At 38.1% G+C, this 17886-nt stretch overlaps 1 protein-coding gene across 3 annotated transcripts in view; it reads left to right on the top strand.

Moving 5' to 3' along the window:
- Positions 1–17886, top strand: part of mettl15 (methyltransferase 15, mitochondrial 12S rRNA N4-cytidine) — a 37453-nt gene that overhangs the window by 11172 nt on the left and 8395 nt on the right. For all 3 annotated transcript variants that reach the window (XM_010793240.1, XM_010793241.1, XM_010793242.1), the window contains one exon: positions 10585–10721. In XM_010793240.1, coding sequence (XP_010791542.1) covers positions 10585–10721 — 137 coding nt within the window. The remainder of the gene's footprint in view (positions 1–10584; positions 10722–17886) is intronic.

Genomic DNA, 17886 nt, shown 5'->3' with positions numbered 1-17886 from the left:
GTCCATCCATGATAAACGCACATCAAGGCTCCCCCACTGACCATGTGTGTTGTCTTTTAGACACCAGTGCTTTCCTGCCCACCCCTTGTTTTGTTGAACAGCATCCTGGCCACACTACACTTTTTTTTTTACCATTTTTCTTTTTGTATTTACTATTTACTTGCACTATTTTTTTCAGTTTTATTGTGTGTGTTGCACTGTTGGAGGAGTGACCTAAGATTGTCATCGTCATAAATACACTGTAGCCATGTTCGTATGACCAATAAAATCCTTGAATCTTGAACTTTGAACCACCATTAAGCACATTTTTTCTTGTGGTATCATAATGGTCTTCTTATAGCTCCCCTCTAGAGATGTAAAATATGTCTCAGTAATGACCATCGATTAAATTGAATATAGTTTTGTGTCTGTTAAGAATTTTTCACAAATGAAAGTTGAATTACTTTTTTTGTTACTTTTTTTGAATGACATCTACTCCTTTTCCCTCGTTGAAAAATCCAAAATGTTTACATATGCAAACATCTGTTTTTGTTTCAGTCATTGAAGTGCTGGAACACAAGAGGTCACCTCCTCCACTGAAAAGTAAATTCTCAGTGTTCATGCACAGTAGGATTCATGTTTCCACATCATGTTTATGCAAGTTGAATACTGGACCAGGATTGGAATTAAAAACAGTTTTGATTACACACCATTTTATTGTTCTGTGCTCGTGTTGGTTGAAGGTGAACTCACAGAAAAACCAAACAGCCATCTAGTGTTAAATTACACATTTGTCTTGATGCATAGTGAATGTATTTGAGTAGAGGACTTTTTTATATTGTATCAGTCAGTTTGCCAAAGCTTCTCTGTGGCATAACTAATAGAAGGGAATAATAATGTCAGAGTATCTTAAATAAAAATGCAGAAATACAGTCCTCTCAGATATTTAAATACCAGCACAGTTGTGATAATAGCTATTTAACTACACTAATCAAAGCAGGCTTTCACACAACATCACCCCTTTGCCCCTGTTTTCTACCCCAAACTAACATGCTGGAGGGTGGGAAACATTAATTTGATTATCATGAACTACAGAGCACTGAAGGGAGTCTGTAGTCTGTGCTGATCTAAGGATGTCTATCCGAGAGCCACAATGTTTAGTCAACAGAGTTATTTGGTATGTGGATTTGGTAGTTTAATCTTTTCATACAGTTTTAGGTTTGAAATCCATATGCTGTAGTTTAAGCCAGTTATGCTGATGTACAGTATGTTGAAAATGCATAATGGCATCTATGTTTTAGCACACTCAGCACCCTTGTGATTTATGAAAGTGTTATAATGCACGTTAACATGAGCCACTGACATTGTTATAGTCAAACACACAAAACTACTGATATATTTAGGATGTATTCTTAATAGTCACCATAATGCACCTGCAAATTGGACTCATGATGTTGCTCAAAACAAATGTGCTTGTTTAAGTCTGCATTCAGTTTGATATGAAAATGAATCTTTTCCTTTCTTGCAGAAGAAATGTGGCTCAGTAAATCTCCAACCTGCAAGACAAAAACAGACAGTTTGGCTGGGGGGTGGGGGTGGAGAGTGATGACTCATGCACAGAGTAGAGGTCCCTCCCTTTCCATTTCTTTCTGCGTCCAATCAGTTCTTTCTCATCTGTCACTCATTGCCTCCAAATCAGATCCCAACAATGCTTTTCCATGCCCTGTTAAATCACTTTATTCACAAAGTGTTAGAACTTACAAAGCAAATATAAATGCTAAATTCACATGTTGACACACAGATTATTGCATGATGATCTGATTACCTTGCTGTGCAGATGATAATCTTCTGCATTTAGGATGTTTGGGTCATGCAGTGGCCCCAAATTCAACTTAATCACACGTAGACACATTTTATAATGCTCCAGAATAGATTTTAAAGTTGCTATTGAATGCACATCAAACTAAGTTTTAATTTTAACAGAAAAAAGTGTTAATATGTTCTGAGAAGCTAGGTGAAGTCATTATTTTTTAAATGCAATTACTTTCAGATTACTTTTTCAGAATGCCAGCAGAAAGACTAATCGTTGCCTTGGATTGCCCACGTACAGTAAATATTGAGTTATTGGCTCATAGTTTCAGAGAAGATACAAGTGCCTGCTATCCCTGTTTCTCCAGGGATCTCCTCAACACCACCGAGGTGTAAGAGCCAATCTCAGGACTCTTTGAAGTGGGCGGATGCTTGACATGGGCTTTATGAGCTTTATGTAGAGGAGGACAGGGACCGGGGTTTCCCTTTTCGCAGTCAGGTTTTCATGAAAAATAAAACAAATGTAACCATAGAGCAAAGGCTGAGCTGGCAGGAATGATCTAAAAGTGTCGGTTAGAAAAAGGTAAATAAAGAAAAAGAAGTAAAAGTAAGGACATTTGAGGAGGGTTAGGATGTTATATGAGAAAGTGAGGGGGGTTACATACTGTATTACAATGTTAAAACAATCTTCATAATACATCAGCAGCTGAACATGGAGTTTTAAATATACTGTATACACTTTAAAACCATGAATCCAAAAGTAAAGGCTCCAGAAAGCTAACACCTTGTGTTATCGTAGAAAAGCAAAAAAGCTTTACTTTTCAAAGTTATCCACGACTAGTACAGTGCTTGTTTTGGTGTTTTGGGATACTGAGCGTGGGTAGTCTGTAAGCTCAAAATTGACAAGGTTGTTGTCACCGTCACTGACTCAGTTCAGATTTTTATGATGCACGATCGCTCCAAAGTTGAGCAACACATCATGTAAGCAGGAAGCAGCTAGGGAGCGACCGGTGTTTTTGATGGCCTGTCTTCATGTCCCTCTTCATGCTACAATCAAGCTACACAATCAAGTCCAATAGTTTTAGAAGCAATCACTCCAGTAAGGTAAATAACCACCCAACCATTCATTAAATTAGAAGTCACTAGAGCTTCTTGCTCAACAGCTTACTTCAGTGACCGTGACCCTAAGTTAAAGTTATACATAATCAGTGCTCTAAATTCTGGACTCATTCAACTAACATTTTAGTTGGTAACACCAGCAGGTAATTTGAGTGTAAATCAAACACCAAGCCACTAATGTATGATTTTACAACGAGTTCACCGTCAACATGACAAACATTTCACCTCTACTGGTTTCTTGCCATAGGTTGATGTCTGTGTGTAACTTTTTGTTGACATGCAGCAAAGGTGAGGTGATTTTTCTGTTATGGGACATTTGAGGACTTAATACTAAATACTTATTTTACAATGAAAACGTTTTAAACTTAGTTTACGTTCGTAAAATTAGCTTCCAAATATATACAAAGCACAGTAAAAGTACCTCAGCAAAATGGCTGATAGGTAGCATAATGCAGATAATATTATTGTTTTATAATGTACATATCATTTCATTTATTACCATTGATAAAAGTGGAGCTAGTTTGAATTACCTTTTAATCTTGCTTTTCAGCTAAATCTATGAGAAGTAAATGTGTACATTATTTAATTATTTTTATTTATTAGTTTATTCCACTCGTGGCAATTATTATAAAACAAAACATGTACACTTTACACAGTTTTTAGCCGATGATGGAAAGGAGCAAGGAGAAGGACATCTTGTTTTACCTGCCCATTATTATACTTTGGTAACAATAACCAAGATATGTAAAGTAACTACTAGTAACAGAAAGTATCAAATGAATGTAGTAAAAAGTACAATATTGGAATCTGAGTAAAGTAGAACTATAAAGTACATTTCTTGGGCATGTGCCAGAATATTTACACACAGCACAACACTTAGCCAAATGTAATGTGAAGGGGACGTTGCCTTTGCTAATTACAAACAATGTGCCACGCCCCTCTAATACATGGTAAACATGTTTAGCCCAGCTGAGTAAGAGCAGATTTAAATAGTTAAAGAAATGTTGTGCATCTGCAATTGACTTCTCTTATTGTTTCTCTGCACAGAAAGAGAAACTTAAAATAATGTTTCTACATGAGACTCAATGACAAATATCCTCTCACAGCTGCCCCATCCCTGACTGTCCCAGGATCAGCACCCTGGACAGAGATTGTGGCACACATAAGAACAAAAAGTTAGAACTGATCCACCTGAAACAAAAGTTTGTTATGTTGAACCTTTACCACAGTTGATCCTCATATTGTTTTTCAGATTCCTTTAGTGATCAATTTACTGAAGTCTGGTTGTCAACTAGGAGCCTCCAGACAGATACAGTCGCAATGACCAGAGCCCCTGCACATGCCACTATTAAATTAAAGAAAAAGTGGGTCAATCTATTAATTTTTTACATTTGCATCCGTTATTTTTCTTTTCTCAGCACATCAGCACCATAATGATGCAGTGCATGCATATTCAGTTTCTACCTGACTAAGCATGCACTATTTGCTTATGCATCAGAAGATCCCTTACAGTAAATACAAAGATGTTAGCTTTGATATAATCAAGCTGTGGGATAGCCCATAATTAGCATCAGAGTGCTGTATGATAGGTACAGAGCTTATAGAGGTGACTTTTCAATATTTTTATATTCTGCAGTTGCTCATCATAATATTGATTGTGGATTTTATATTCCTCGCCATTTATATTAATTGCAAACAAAGGACTAGCTTTAGAGCCGTTATGGTTTACATACTGGCAGGGTATTGTCCTGTCTTACCTCTAAGTTTACTATTTCACAAGCTGTGTTTAGGATGTGTTTTTTATAGAACCAAGAAAAAACTGTATAGGCAGAACCAAACAGTATGTGACTGATGTAATGTCATATATTATATCAACAATATTTATTTACTTCACAACACAGTTAACAATCTGCTTTATTAACCCCTTATTGCTCTTTCCCTGAGCTTAAATCATGGTGACACCAAAAGGAACATAAAGACACTTAACCATGCCTACGTGATTCATAGCAGCCTGAAGTTTGCTATATATGGTGTTGGGAGACACTGTGACAAACAGACTAGCCAGCTTCCTGAAATTGTTTAGATAGTTTTCCAGAATGTCCTCTGCCTTGTGCTACTCTGAGAGCACACACTTCTGTAGACCAATAGCCTATGTCCTGTTGCAGCCAATCCAAAAAAGGGAAGTCTCTAGTTAAAAGTCAAAACACTGGCCAGTAGACTCAAAATAGCCCAGAGTTTTCTTTTAGGGTTTCTCGTAAGACTGTGGAGAAAGTCCAACATTTAGCAGCTGAGGATACTGTTTACAGAAGTTATTGACATCAAAACGTTGTTGTTGGGGATTACTCTTCCCTTTCAGTGTCCATGGCTGCCATTAAAAGCTGCTCAGTGCTATTTGACTGTGTCTGTGTGGATATGGCTGTGCAGGGTTTGACACACATTTCGAGGCAGAGTTGGTTTATGGCCCTTACGCCGCTCTCTTTCCCAGTCAAGCGTTTTCCTCAGGGGAAGATGCTTGACTTACAGTTGCAGCTTGCTGTTGCTTTCTTCACACAATCATGTCAGCTTTTATGATGAGGTTTACCGAGATTGATGCTGACAATTAAAACAAATAATAATGATGAAACTGTGATAATAGAATAATAATGGTGGTCCCAACTGGGAGTTCCTTTGATTGCTTCAAACAATGGCATTTCATTCTAAGTGGAATACTTTTTTTTTAATAGGGAGAACGAAATAAGCATTTGAAGACATCCCTTTGGGTCTGGTATTATCTCGGGAGCATGAATCGTTAAATGATTAATTAGTTGCAACTGTAGTTAAGTGTGAACTTATCAGCTATGCATGGGAACATGTCAATAGGTTTTTACATTGTTACTCTGTGTGAAGCATCATGCCTTCTTCCGCTTTTGTATGATCCTGAGCAGTGTTGGCTTTATTAAAGTGTACTAACATCATGACTTACTTCTTTTGATGTGAACTCTGACACATTAAGGTGACATTGAGCTCATTTGTACCTTTTAAAATATACCAACATTCCAATAAATACTTTTATAAATGACAAAGTCAGCATAGGACACTTACTAATATGCTTTTTAAGTCTCTAATAAATGTTCTATTGGACTCTAAAAAGTTTCTAAATGCCTCCGATAGGGTTTGCTGATTCTCACTCTTCGTTTGACCTACAAACTTCAGATGAGTGTATTAAGAAGCAAAAGTTAACGCTTTCTTCTTTCTACATGTAGATGTGTCTTGTCTTGACTAGCTCAAATACCTCCTCAAGTGCCTTTTATTTAAACGTGTGCCAAAAGAGTGCAAACAGCACTGAATAGATGAGGAATGAAAGTATTTGTCGTGACTCTGCATCATTTCTCTGACAAAAGAGAGATTATCTTAACATACAGAGAGGAATTTGGAATCAGCCCTCTGGCAACGAGTTTTGTGAACATTTCTGCACCCCTGTATAACTTGTTCACTCACTCATCACTCAATCTCTCTTTCTTACTCTCAGACACACAGGGAGTATGTTTAGTAGACTTTACGTTTATGTAGGGGAGGCAAAAGGCCGCATCTCAGACATTACTGGTCACCACCAACATAATCTCTTGACAGCGTAATTGCGGGAAGATTTCATGCCTTTGGAGTTCGTCTGCTCTCACTGGCCATCTGTCTGTGCCCCCCCCACACCCACCTCCACCCACTACTTGCTGGTCTAATATACAACTCGCATCACATTCATTTAAACAAGTAGGTGGAGGAAAAATACATGTAAGCCCCTTTCTTAGAAAAATTAAAAAACAACATAAGATGCAGAGTAACATATATTATGATGCTGTCATAAGGGATTTCAAAAGTAATATTAATGTATTATAATCTTAATACAGTTTGAGCACAGCAGCCGTTTTGAATGTGAGATTTATGTCCAGAGTCAAGTGCACAAAGGCAACGACACACTTCACTTTCTGCTGTGGATTAAACCACCATTTTCCCCCGTTATCATAACCTCGTCTGTCCATACCATGTTCTCGTGCGGCCAAGCGGCAAAAAATTGGGCGCACTTGTATCTCACCATGAACTTTGTGTGACAGAGAAAGAAATGCAAACCGGTTACCTCCACTCTTGCCATGGCAACGGACGCGACAAGAAAAGCGATCCTGTACCTGTGTATCTGTCTCCCTAATGGTCTGTGTGTTAGTGTAACAAGATCTGTAAAAACTCCCCTCAATGACATTTTAGATCCCCCACTGTAACTGACCTGGGCTGGGGAGTCACAAGTAGGATTTAGGTGAGTACTCAGCCTTCTCTCAGGTTCCTCTTCCCCTTTTCCTAATGAATTCAACCATAAGAAGACTTGAGAAGGGGCCTCTTTTTCCACATGGCCAGGATATTATTTACTGTTGTACGAACTGTATTACGTTTGCAAATGTTCATTATCAAACATCATACTTTTCCCACTTCACAAATGTTAGTCAAACCTTTTTTTTTTACAGAAGAAGATCTTTCCCATGTTTTTAATTTAAAATACCAAATGGGAGTCTATAATGTTTTTTCCTTTTTTCTTTAAGGGGGTAAAGCTCTCATTAAGAATGCTTTGAGGTGGGTGCTGAAGTGTCCTGCATTAGAGCACCTTGCAGCTTCACTGTCGGACTGCACCACTCGGACCACTCCTAACTCTCCTATTCCCTCTGCTGGGAAAGGCAGATATTACACAGCCCAAACACAGCACAAAACACAGACTACACTAATTACTTTACTTTAAGTAGCATCGCTGCACATAGGGACTCGGATGACCCATGTTGTGTTCAGGCTCAATTTCAATCTGCTGCTTCCTCTATGCAGGCTTGGTCTAGGTGAGAGCCTCGCTGACACCGCTCTGTATGAAATATCAATGTGAATGACTCACTCCCAAGTTTGGTGTCAATCATCATCGCAAATGCCAAACCCATTATCACCAACTCTTTTCAAGAAGTTGTTTGTCCATCAGGTGGCAGAAGCAGCAGGGTTTTTAGGAAAGGGGGAAGGTTTTCACAACAGCATTCAAAAGCTTGTTCTCCCTCAGGGTGAGGGAGCTACATTTCCAATGTACCTTATAAATGACCTTGTAAACATCACATTTTCCATTTTTGGTTTCATGCACTTAATTTCAAAGCGTGGTTTGTTTGGTGGGTGTATGTGTGTGAGTAAGTAAAAGGGAGGAAACTTGGATCAAACCTCATAAAGATGGATATTGTCTGTGCTTAGAGCAGCAGCAGTGATACAAATATGAATACATGTCGTACAGTATTTATATCTTCAACCATTTGCCTCGAAGAATATTGAGCATCAGTGGAACAAGCAGGCTTTACCTTTTGTTATTTTGGCCAAAGCTTTCCCAAGATTTAAAGAAATATTGTTTTGACAAGTGCAGCACACTCCAGTAGAGGACCAGTTTGTCTCCTGGTTGCTTGTGTCGACTGTTTCGATAAACGCCAGCCTACTTTGCTGTTTGTGTTTCTGTTTTCCTTTCCTTTTTTGTATTGAATAGCACAACAGGCAAGTTCATTATGCGTGTGACTCATCCCACTAGCCCACACCCCCTCCCCATCTGCTGCTGTGCGCTGGAAAGGAGAGGGAACCGCCATTGATCACTTCTTCCCTCACACATGCACGCACACACCCCACCTTCAACGTCACTATCGATCGACATGTTTAATGTTTTTGTGGGAAATAGCTGGCATTTCCTTTTTTGTCATTTTCAAATGTGTTCCTTACCATTTGCTGACATTACATAGCAGGCATTTAAGAAATAAAAAGTAAGGCATAATCCAAAGAATTGTTTTGAACAATCTCCGAGTGTTCAGTCAGTTATAGGCAGTGGCATTCAGGAAATATATTACATAATTATGTCTGGACAGGAGATGTTTGCGTGTTTGTTGTGTAGATCCATGGAAAGGCTGAGTTTACAGCAAAGCTGCTCTGGAAAGTGGTTGGCAGGTATTGGACATTTCCTTTATAAAGCCCACTCCCTCCCTACCTGTTATTATTTAACAAATGCTTTAAACTTACCTCAGATATCCAATGGTATGTTTAGGATAAATTCAATATTTTTTTGGAGTAACAACATCGTTATAATAACTATCCTCAAAAAGATGTTTACCAAAAGAAAATGTTCTTCTTCTTCTTCTTCTGCTTTGTTTGAAAGAGTAGAAACCTAGTAGAACTATTATTGAAAAAGTTTGAAATTCATGTTTTTTATTTCTAACAGGTTTCTGTCATTGAAACATTGAAACGTTTTGAATCAAACACTGACCAAATTTGTTCATTCTTTAATGCCAGATTTGGAAGAAATGCAATTTTTTCATTTCTCATGGTTTTCAGTAAAAACTATACACATATTTATGATGTAGCATAAATGCTATTCATCACTATAGCTAAATGTAGAAACACATGCTGCAAAAGCCTCCACACAGGGACACATTAGCATTGCAGGAACAATATTTGATGTATTAATTTTGCAATGGTGGCAAAGAGCTGTGTCTTGGAGAAAGAGTGCAAACAAAGAGTGTGGAATTATTGCTAAATAAAAAATGGACTGGTTGAAGAGAGAGAGAGTTCATTTACATTTTAGGCATTATTAATTGCTGGGCATCTATTGCAAGAGTTTAGTTTGCACTTGTTGATAGAATCACCAGACTGACAGTGAAGGCACCTTGTGCCAGAACCAGACAGTTGTCTTTATACAACACTGACTTAAGATTACTTTTTGATGGAAAAATAATATGTGATTGAGTCCTTCTAAATGTTTGCTTTTCTGTAATCAACCAGAGCAGCATGTTAAAAAAGTTAGGAAAAAATAAAGGTTTTTTTATATGTAGGAACAGTTAGGCCAAAAGTCGTCATAGTCATGCGAATGATGTGAAAGAAAAGACTCCCCACTGATTTGTTTTCTCAAGTGGATATTAATAATGGTTTAGTAGGCCGACACAAATGATTGTTGCGTCGAAAAAACAAAGTAAACTGTCGACATGTGCCAGAGCCTGCAAGAAATTATAGCTATTTAAATAATCATCAAACAAATGCTGACGTCACGTTTATCTGTTTCAACAAGCTCGCACCAACTTTTCACACTTTATATTACAACTCAGATCAAGGCAATTAAGTACGGTAACAGTCTTTTTGTGAAAATATTTATTTATTTTTTGTGTCATTTTACTTGAAACTGTTATGTTCATTTTGTACTTAAATTCTTAATTAAATGGAAATATACTCATAGCTTTTTATGAATCAAAGATTTAATTTACAAAGTAGTACTTTACACGATGGTTATTTCATATAGAATATGCACAATATGTACATGTTTGACCAGAAACCATGCTATATCATGATATATACTGTATCATTATCAAGATATGAGATTACCTATATTGTAGTAGAACATTTTGGCCATATTGTCCAGCCATAATTTATACTTAAATAATTTGCATCACTCCTCTATTTTTGGGGATGTCTGCTTCAAACTTACAGGCTTATCTGGAATCATGAATACAAATCCGTTTTTGATTTTTGACAAAGTCAGATTCACTACTGTAAACTAAACACTGAAAAAAAAGAATCAACATTGTGACGATAGGGTGATGATGATTAATTGTTCATACGGAGTCCTGGTGTGAATGTGTTGTTTTCTTGCTTTCTCGCCTGTAGGTGGTTCTAGACATGACATTTGGGGGTGGTGGTCACACCAAAGCAATTCTGAATTTGGTCCCTGAAGTCACAGTCCTGGCCTTAGACCGAGATCCTACAGCCATTTCTCTGGCCCAGCAATTAGCCAAGGAATACTGGTAAGTGATTTATTAAAGAACATCATGTAGAATGAGACTAATGTACAATAGATGTGTATTGCCGCAGCTGACAGCTTGACCATTTTGATCACAGTGTCTGGTTTGTGGTCATTATTTCTTAAAACATACTATATGATGTAAATGTTGCTGTTCTGTCTGTATTTCTCACTTTTTCCCTGAGCCCGATAAAATACTGTTCGCCAAGATACAGCCCATGAGTTTCACCATCCAATCAAATCCTTTTCTCCTTCTTAACTTAAAGCTTTTCTCCCCCCCACGCAAAGCTGGTGGGCCCGGCATGTCATTTGTCAGAGTAAGGGCCCACGCCTGCAGTGTGAAGGAGATGCTGCCTCCCACGGAGGATCTATAAGATATGAGGGGGGGGCGGGAAGTAGAGAGAAGCCCAGAGAAGTTAAAAAGTGTCAAGAGAGAAAAAAAGAAAATGAAAACACGAGAGTGAGAGAACAGGGAGACACGAGGACACGTTGCCAGTGTGAGAGGGAGTGTGTGTGAGCATGAGCAAGGCGCGGGAGGATGAAAATGAGATGTTCCTAAGACCATGGCGTGGGAAGGAATCCTTTTACGTAGATTCTGGGGAAACCTCTCTCAAGGGACTCTGCCAGAGAAATGTGCCCGTGAGCAGGGAATGACAATTAAGAGAAAGAGAGAATGAGAACACTGTATTCTGTCAGCAGCAATAAACCCCTGCTGTAAACTCTTCCACGCCCACTCGTGATACAAGTTGAGAGAAGCTAGAGAAATCTAGCAATTAACCAATATTATTGGAAGCCTGAGTAAAAGACCCTGGCAGCCTACGCAGTGCATCCTCACAACAGGGTTAGAGGATTTTCTCTCTCGCCTGTACTGCTGTTTCTTGAGGGAAGTATAACCTCACTGCAAGCTGTTGAATGTTGGTGTGAATCTGAACCCAGTTTAACAGTACAGAAAGAATAATTTTACCTCAAATGTTTTTTTTGAAAGCATTAGCTTATGAAACTAAATCTCTGATCCCTGAATGATATTCAACCATGCCTTAAATGGGATTTGTCTCCTGCATGTTGAGCCTCAGTCAGCCTATTCTCTCCTCTTCACCATTCCTGTTGTTGCTATGACTTCCCTGCGCTTGAAGCTACGCAGGAGTTATGCCCACAATAAATGTTACGAATCAGAAAAAGCACTAAGCATTATTCTAATGTCAGGCAAACATTGGATTTACACCTGTTCAATGTTGTCACACACAGACTGAAATCAAATGTTATTTAAAATTAATTGTACTTTGTTGATTTCAAACCAATTTAAAAGTTATTTATTTAGCTCTTGCAATCGCATTCACATTTTCTGTAACCATTTGTCATGGATGGAGCTAGATAGCTTGTTGTTGGGCGGATTTAGTTTGAGGTGCAGTTGATACATGAAATGCAATCAAGGCAGTGCAGTTGCAGGAACAGATTATGCATTCAAAGGCTTTTCTGGGACAGTTTGTGAAACAAAGTAATTTGCAACTTAAGTTAACATGGTGGGAACTCATTTATCTTTAGTGAGGTAACCGGTGGGTGCTATAACAGGTCATAAGCCGCTAACTGTCTGCTCCACATTTTATTTTTGTAATAGCTTGGAGCCGGAAGCCACCCACATTAAGCTTCACTACCGATCTTCAGAAACCAATAGGCAATGTGACGAGACAATGTCCATATTTTGTATGTATTGTATTATTGTTTGTATTAAGTCTATGGTTTTGTTTACCAAAAAGAAAATCCAACCATGAGTCATTCTCTTTACATTGTTCAGTGTATCGCAGTCAGCCTTTCTCTTGACTCTAATAAGAGGATAAATAACATGAATCATTCATCACAGACAACATCCCGGAAAGTGTACGTTTTCAAAATTGTCAACTTTCCTCATCTGTGACACAACATCTCCTAACTGTTCGGAAACAAGCTTTTGAATGAGGACATGAAGATGAGAAAATGTGGAGGAACAGCATGGAAGCATTTAACAGTTATTGATGACATTTCAAAGAAACACCGGCAAGGCCACCAAGTAAACAGCCGTTTAATTACATTTACTCAGCCAAGTGAGGTAGCATACATTGACATGTTAAACAAACACACATTTTTAAAGGCTAGTCTGTGTGTGTCTTTCTTGATGTTTGTAGCCTCCTTCTTCTTTTATCTTGTCTGGACTGTAGATATTTTCATCACTGCTCCTCTGCTGAAAGCAACCAATCAGCATCTTGTCTTAAAGGAAATGAGCAGGTCAACTCAAGGGAATATTTCAGGTTTGATTTGTGAATAGGGTGCATCTTGTCTGCTGAAAAGGTTCCTGATGTCCTCACTGAGTGTACTCTTATTCCAAATGGGCAAGAAAAAGGAATTATTTAGTGACAGGAGGACATACTAAAGAATAGCCAAATGTGTTGCTTTGCGCAAAGTACGTATTGTCTTATTCAGCTTTATGGTTTATTATTATTAATGACCTTAGAAAATAACATGTTGATATTAAAGACAGATAACCTTTTATAATATAATCGTCCAGTTTATTTGAATACAATTTAAAACTGGTTTGACAAAATGTGTATCTATGTGTCTGTGTTTTGAGTAGACAAAATCTATCATAATAATATTTTTGGACTATTGATTCCTACTGGATTATGACACCTTTTCATCTCATACCTTTTAAGAACATGAAGATATCTTGATCATGATTCAAACTGAGCAAAGTGAATTTTAGGAGTTGCAGTTGTTAGTAGAAAGGAAAGAGACGCTTAGATTTCATTCCACATGGGGCAGTGCAAAACACATTTATGTCGAGGCTTTGCTGTATAAATATACTTAATAAACATTTAGAGAATAAGGCAAAGACTTGAGGGATCTGACTGCCAGAGGCTGAGCTGGACACACACATACAGTTCACGTATGTACAGTCTGTGTATTATCTCTTTGGGGCAAAATGTTAACGAAAGCTGACTACTGCTAAAATGACATGAGGCCAAATTCCTGTCACTTAAAAGCACATTAATAGATAGATAACATGTAACTGTAATCACCTTTTCTGATGTTCAATTATAAGGCAAAGCATTGAACATTTAAAAAGAATATGCTGAGAATTGGAAATGTCTGATGGACTTTTAGTTTTATCCGGCACATGGTTTCTTCACTTATAGAAGATGCTACAGCGCAAATGGGAATATACCCTTGTATCATTAGCACTGGCTCTTAATCTTTGTCACTGCCATTTCACATATCCTGTTATACAATCTGCAAAGCTTTGGATTGTCTCTGTGTGATCTTCCCGTTTTTGGAAGATCACATTCAGTATTAGGTTGATCTAGCGAGATGCAAGAATAACAAAAAACCTGCATGATGTCAATGTTGTGGGGTGCTACAACTATAAATAGATCTCTTAAGCAATTATGAGCCCACACTTGGACCTCAGCACATACACCACTGAAACTTGTCCTCTTTAATAATATAAGACCTTACATAAGACATTTATATATCCAACTCTGTGTCTAAGCCACATAAAGAAGTTAATAATTTAGAAATGTTATGCAACTGTTTTGCATATTTTTAAATCCTTCAGTGGCTTACAAAAACGTGTCTGTGAAAAAGTCACAGTGTCTAGAGAAAGGTATGTACATCACCTGGGTGTGGACGGACACAAAGACCACAGTATTTTAATTTCCATTATTAAAAAGCAGTAAGTAAATTGTTTAAAACATACCGTAATAAAAGGCCTTTCTTAAGCATGATAGAGCTTTCATTATGTTTTTGTAGCTAGCTGTTACGAGACTCCAACTGTGTATGGGAAATCAATTATAGATATCAAATTTTATTGTGTTTTAAAATGTACATTGTACAGATTTCCCCTTTGTATTAGAATGTAACAATTGGCATAGACTCCTCCCATAGCTGCCTTCTGTGTGGTCCCACACAGGCTACACTCTTGCCTAACTCACTCCTCTCAGACATAAATGTTCTTTTGTTATTCACCACACAAATGTTTTTTAAATGTTCACAGAGTATGTTCTCTAGATCAGCTTTCATTCTTTCTATTCCACAACATCAATAACATTAGGAATTCCGCAAGAGATAATAAGCCTTGACTTGTGCAACACTCATTGGGGAGCTTGTGACTGGACCAGCAGTGCTGCCTACCAGTCAGTAAAGCTCCGTCCCCTTTCTCCTCTTCCCTGTTGCCCTTCATACAGAGGAGCCCTTTGTTAGCTGCTAGCTATCAATGCTATGTATGGAAATCGACATTATAAGAAGTGGCTATGTTGACCATTAATTTACCATCTACCATTGTGCCCATCTTTTAGTGTATCAATACCAATCTTTTCCTCTTACTCAAAATATCATGAAATAAACCTACAAGTACCTGTAATCATTCACAAGTATATATTAGTAGGTACGTAGTGCAACAAAGTGTGTTTTCCCTAGTCTCTCAGTGGAGCTGTTGGTGATAATCATATGACAGCAGTTTCTGTGTGTTAGCAACTAGCTCTTATTTTCATCCGCACAACACTGCTTGACCTTCAGTAAAAAAAGACGTCAACAACAATTCAGGTTTGCTAAGATTTTCAACACTCATGAGCTTAAAAAGTTTCTCAGCTTTCACCAATTAGACAGTTAATACCCTGAATAACCAACAAAAATTGGAGTAGGTGGGTAGAGTGCTTTTGAGGAGGCAGTAACATAAAGGGTTTACGCAGGTGATGGGAGAGAACAACAAAGCCTTTACTATAGATTTTTCAACAAATCAATCACTGTGCAGGAAAGTGAATAACAACAGCAAAGCAATGGAAGGCCCTGGCAGCGTGGGTGAGATGCTCCCTTGCCATCTTGTCTTCAGTGGGCTTTGAAATAGAGGACCTGCCAATTTGTGTTCTTTCCTTGCATACCCCTAGTTAATCTTAAGAGTCATTGTTGTGTACATAAATGTATTAAAATGTCCGGGAATCAATAACAGTATCTTTATTTTATCCATACCTATATTGATGCCGCTTATAATCATTGATGCTGCTTATTAGTATCAATACAGTACTTTAAGCAATAATTACAATTACTTTCTTGTGGTATAGAAAATGAACTTAAATAAAACTGAACACCGTCTAGTAATGACTTTCAAGTTACTTCCACCCCCCTTCTTTTGGCGTCATTGCTCAGAAAATCCCCATCTTTAAATTCTGCCTTCATTCTCATCTCATCGACACATCTGAAAAGTTTTGTGATGCCGAACCAGGCCGGGGTAAATTGTGCTCCTTCTTCACTTCCCAACCCCCCTACTTCTGACGCTTTTGCTTGGGTTTTCATTGAATGTAGGCATTTATTTTCTTCACACCTGTCACATTTAGGAAGTGCATCTTGTACTGGTGTTATGCTTTGCAATGAAAAAAACAAACTGTCTGTGGACAGATTTCGGTCCGTCCATCAAACTTTCTCCAGATGGAGGTTCATGTGTTGTTCTCAATCTGTGTGCACAGGTTGCTAGATACTTTAAAGATGGGCGAGGCAGCAGATTAAATTAGCTAATTAAATATGCATTGCATAAATGTAAGAGCATCACCATAGCCAACCAGTACTATCTTATGTTAACTAAAGCTATCACGTTTTGTCAAAACACTTGTCACACAATAAGCTTTAGCTCTCTACCTTAAAGTTTCATCCGATAACGATGGTTATCCTGATACAAGGTTTTTGCTTTGAGCGTATTATAATTGTTTTTTGTGAAGTGGACATGCTGCAAATGTTGGGTTCAATGTTACCCTTCTCTTCCGTTCCTTTATTCCTGTCCACATGTTAATACAGTCTGCAGAATGTAAACAGAACTACAACTTATTCTTGTTTCTTCATTAATTATGAAGCCCTAGACCAGGGGTGCCCAATACGTCCGGTCGATCGCAAAGGTAGTGTGGGTAGATCGCATGGCATTTGCCACTTGATTGACGTACAGGTAAGCCAGTCTGAGATCTCATCTTTTCTAACACGCAGTTCACCACGCATGCTCGGTCAACCGCGCAAGCTGCAAATCACCGGTGAGCTGATTACCTAGTAGTTAGCCTTCCAATTTATACAATTATACTAAAGTAAGGGTATAAAATTGACGTAATGGCCAAAAATGTTCTGAGTTGTATTGTCCCATATGGGTTCATGCAGTTATGCAAGGTACACCAACATAAGGTATTCTCACTATATATAAATAAATATATGTTTAGCATTTTTAATGTAGGTAGATCATTTTGACTTGGTCATTTTAAAAGTAGCTCCCAAGCTGAAAAAGTGTGGGCACCCGTGCCCTAGACATGAAGAAAAGTTTTTTTGACAGTAGGAATGACTCAGGATACAAGTCTTCACTTAAGTCTTTTGGTGAGTTCTTGACAAAGATAGGAACTCCCATAATGAGGTCTTTACATTTCCTTCATCCTTTAAATCCGGTCCATGTTAACCTCATACTGAGTACACATTATATGGAGAAATTAATGAGGAAGGTGTCATCAATTTAAGCTGCTTAGGTATTTGATATACACAATGAGTTGTTTGTCATTTAGAAATGACAATAACATATTTTTGGTCACTTTATTTTCAAGAAAAATACCTTAACTGGCAGGGATGGGTAGAGCAGGCTGCAGAAGACCTCTGGCTCCTTATGTGGAGATGCTAGATCCTGTTGCTCTCTTCTGCCATCATCTTTGTTCGCACAATGTTAAAGGTCACATGAAAAATGCATGAATGTGGCTTGAGGATGCATGACGAAGTGACTGTGTACATAGCTTCTTGCTGTCGGTGACAAGGAAGGATCTAAAAAAGACTCTTAGTGGGAACTCCAAGGAAATACCTGAGTCTGTTTTGGGTTCACATTCAATTGTATACGTCACAGGGTCTCTGCTAGAAATGCTTAAAATGACCTTGACTTGCTGGTTGTTGACTGTGGATGTTTGTTTTTATGTATGACCAATTTGAACATGAAAATACAGTCAATATTTGCCATTAACTGAGGAGGGGACTAATTTACCATTCCCATCTAGTAGCAATGTCTCTCTTCCCATCACTTACATATTAAACCAGTCTGTAAAATCCCCAGTTAAGTGTATAAGATTGTGAAACACTCTCCCTGTATTATCACAGAAAGGGAGCCACTCTGTATTATCAACGCCATTACTCCT

Source organism: Notothenia coriiceps, unplaced genomic scaffold (assembly GCF_000735185.1).
Source record: "Notothenia coriiceps isolate Sejong01 unplaced genomic scaffold, NC01 NC01_scaffold00037244, whole genome shotgun sequence".
Lineage (NCBI taxonomy): Eukaryota > Metazoa > Chordata > Actinopteri > Perciformes > Nototheniidae > Notothenia > Notothenia coriiceps.
This window is presented reverse-complemented; position numbering and strand designations above follow the sequence as displayed.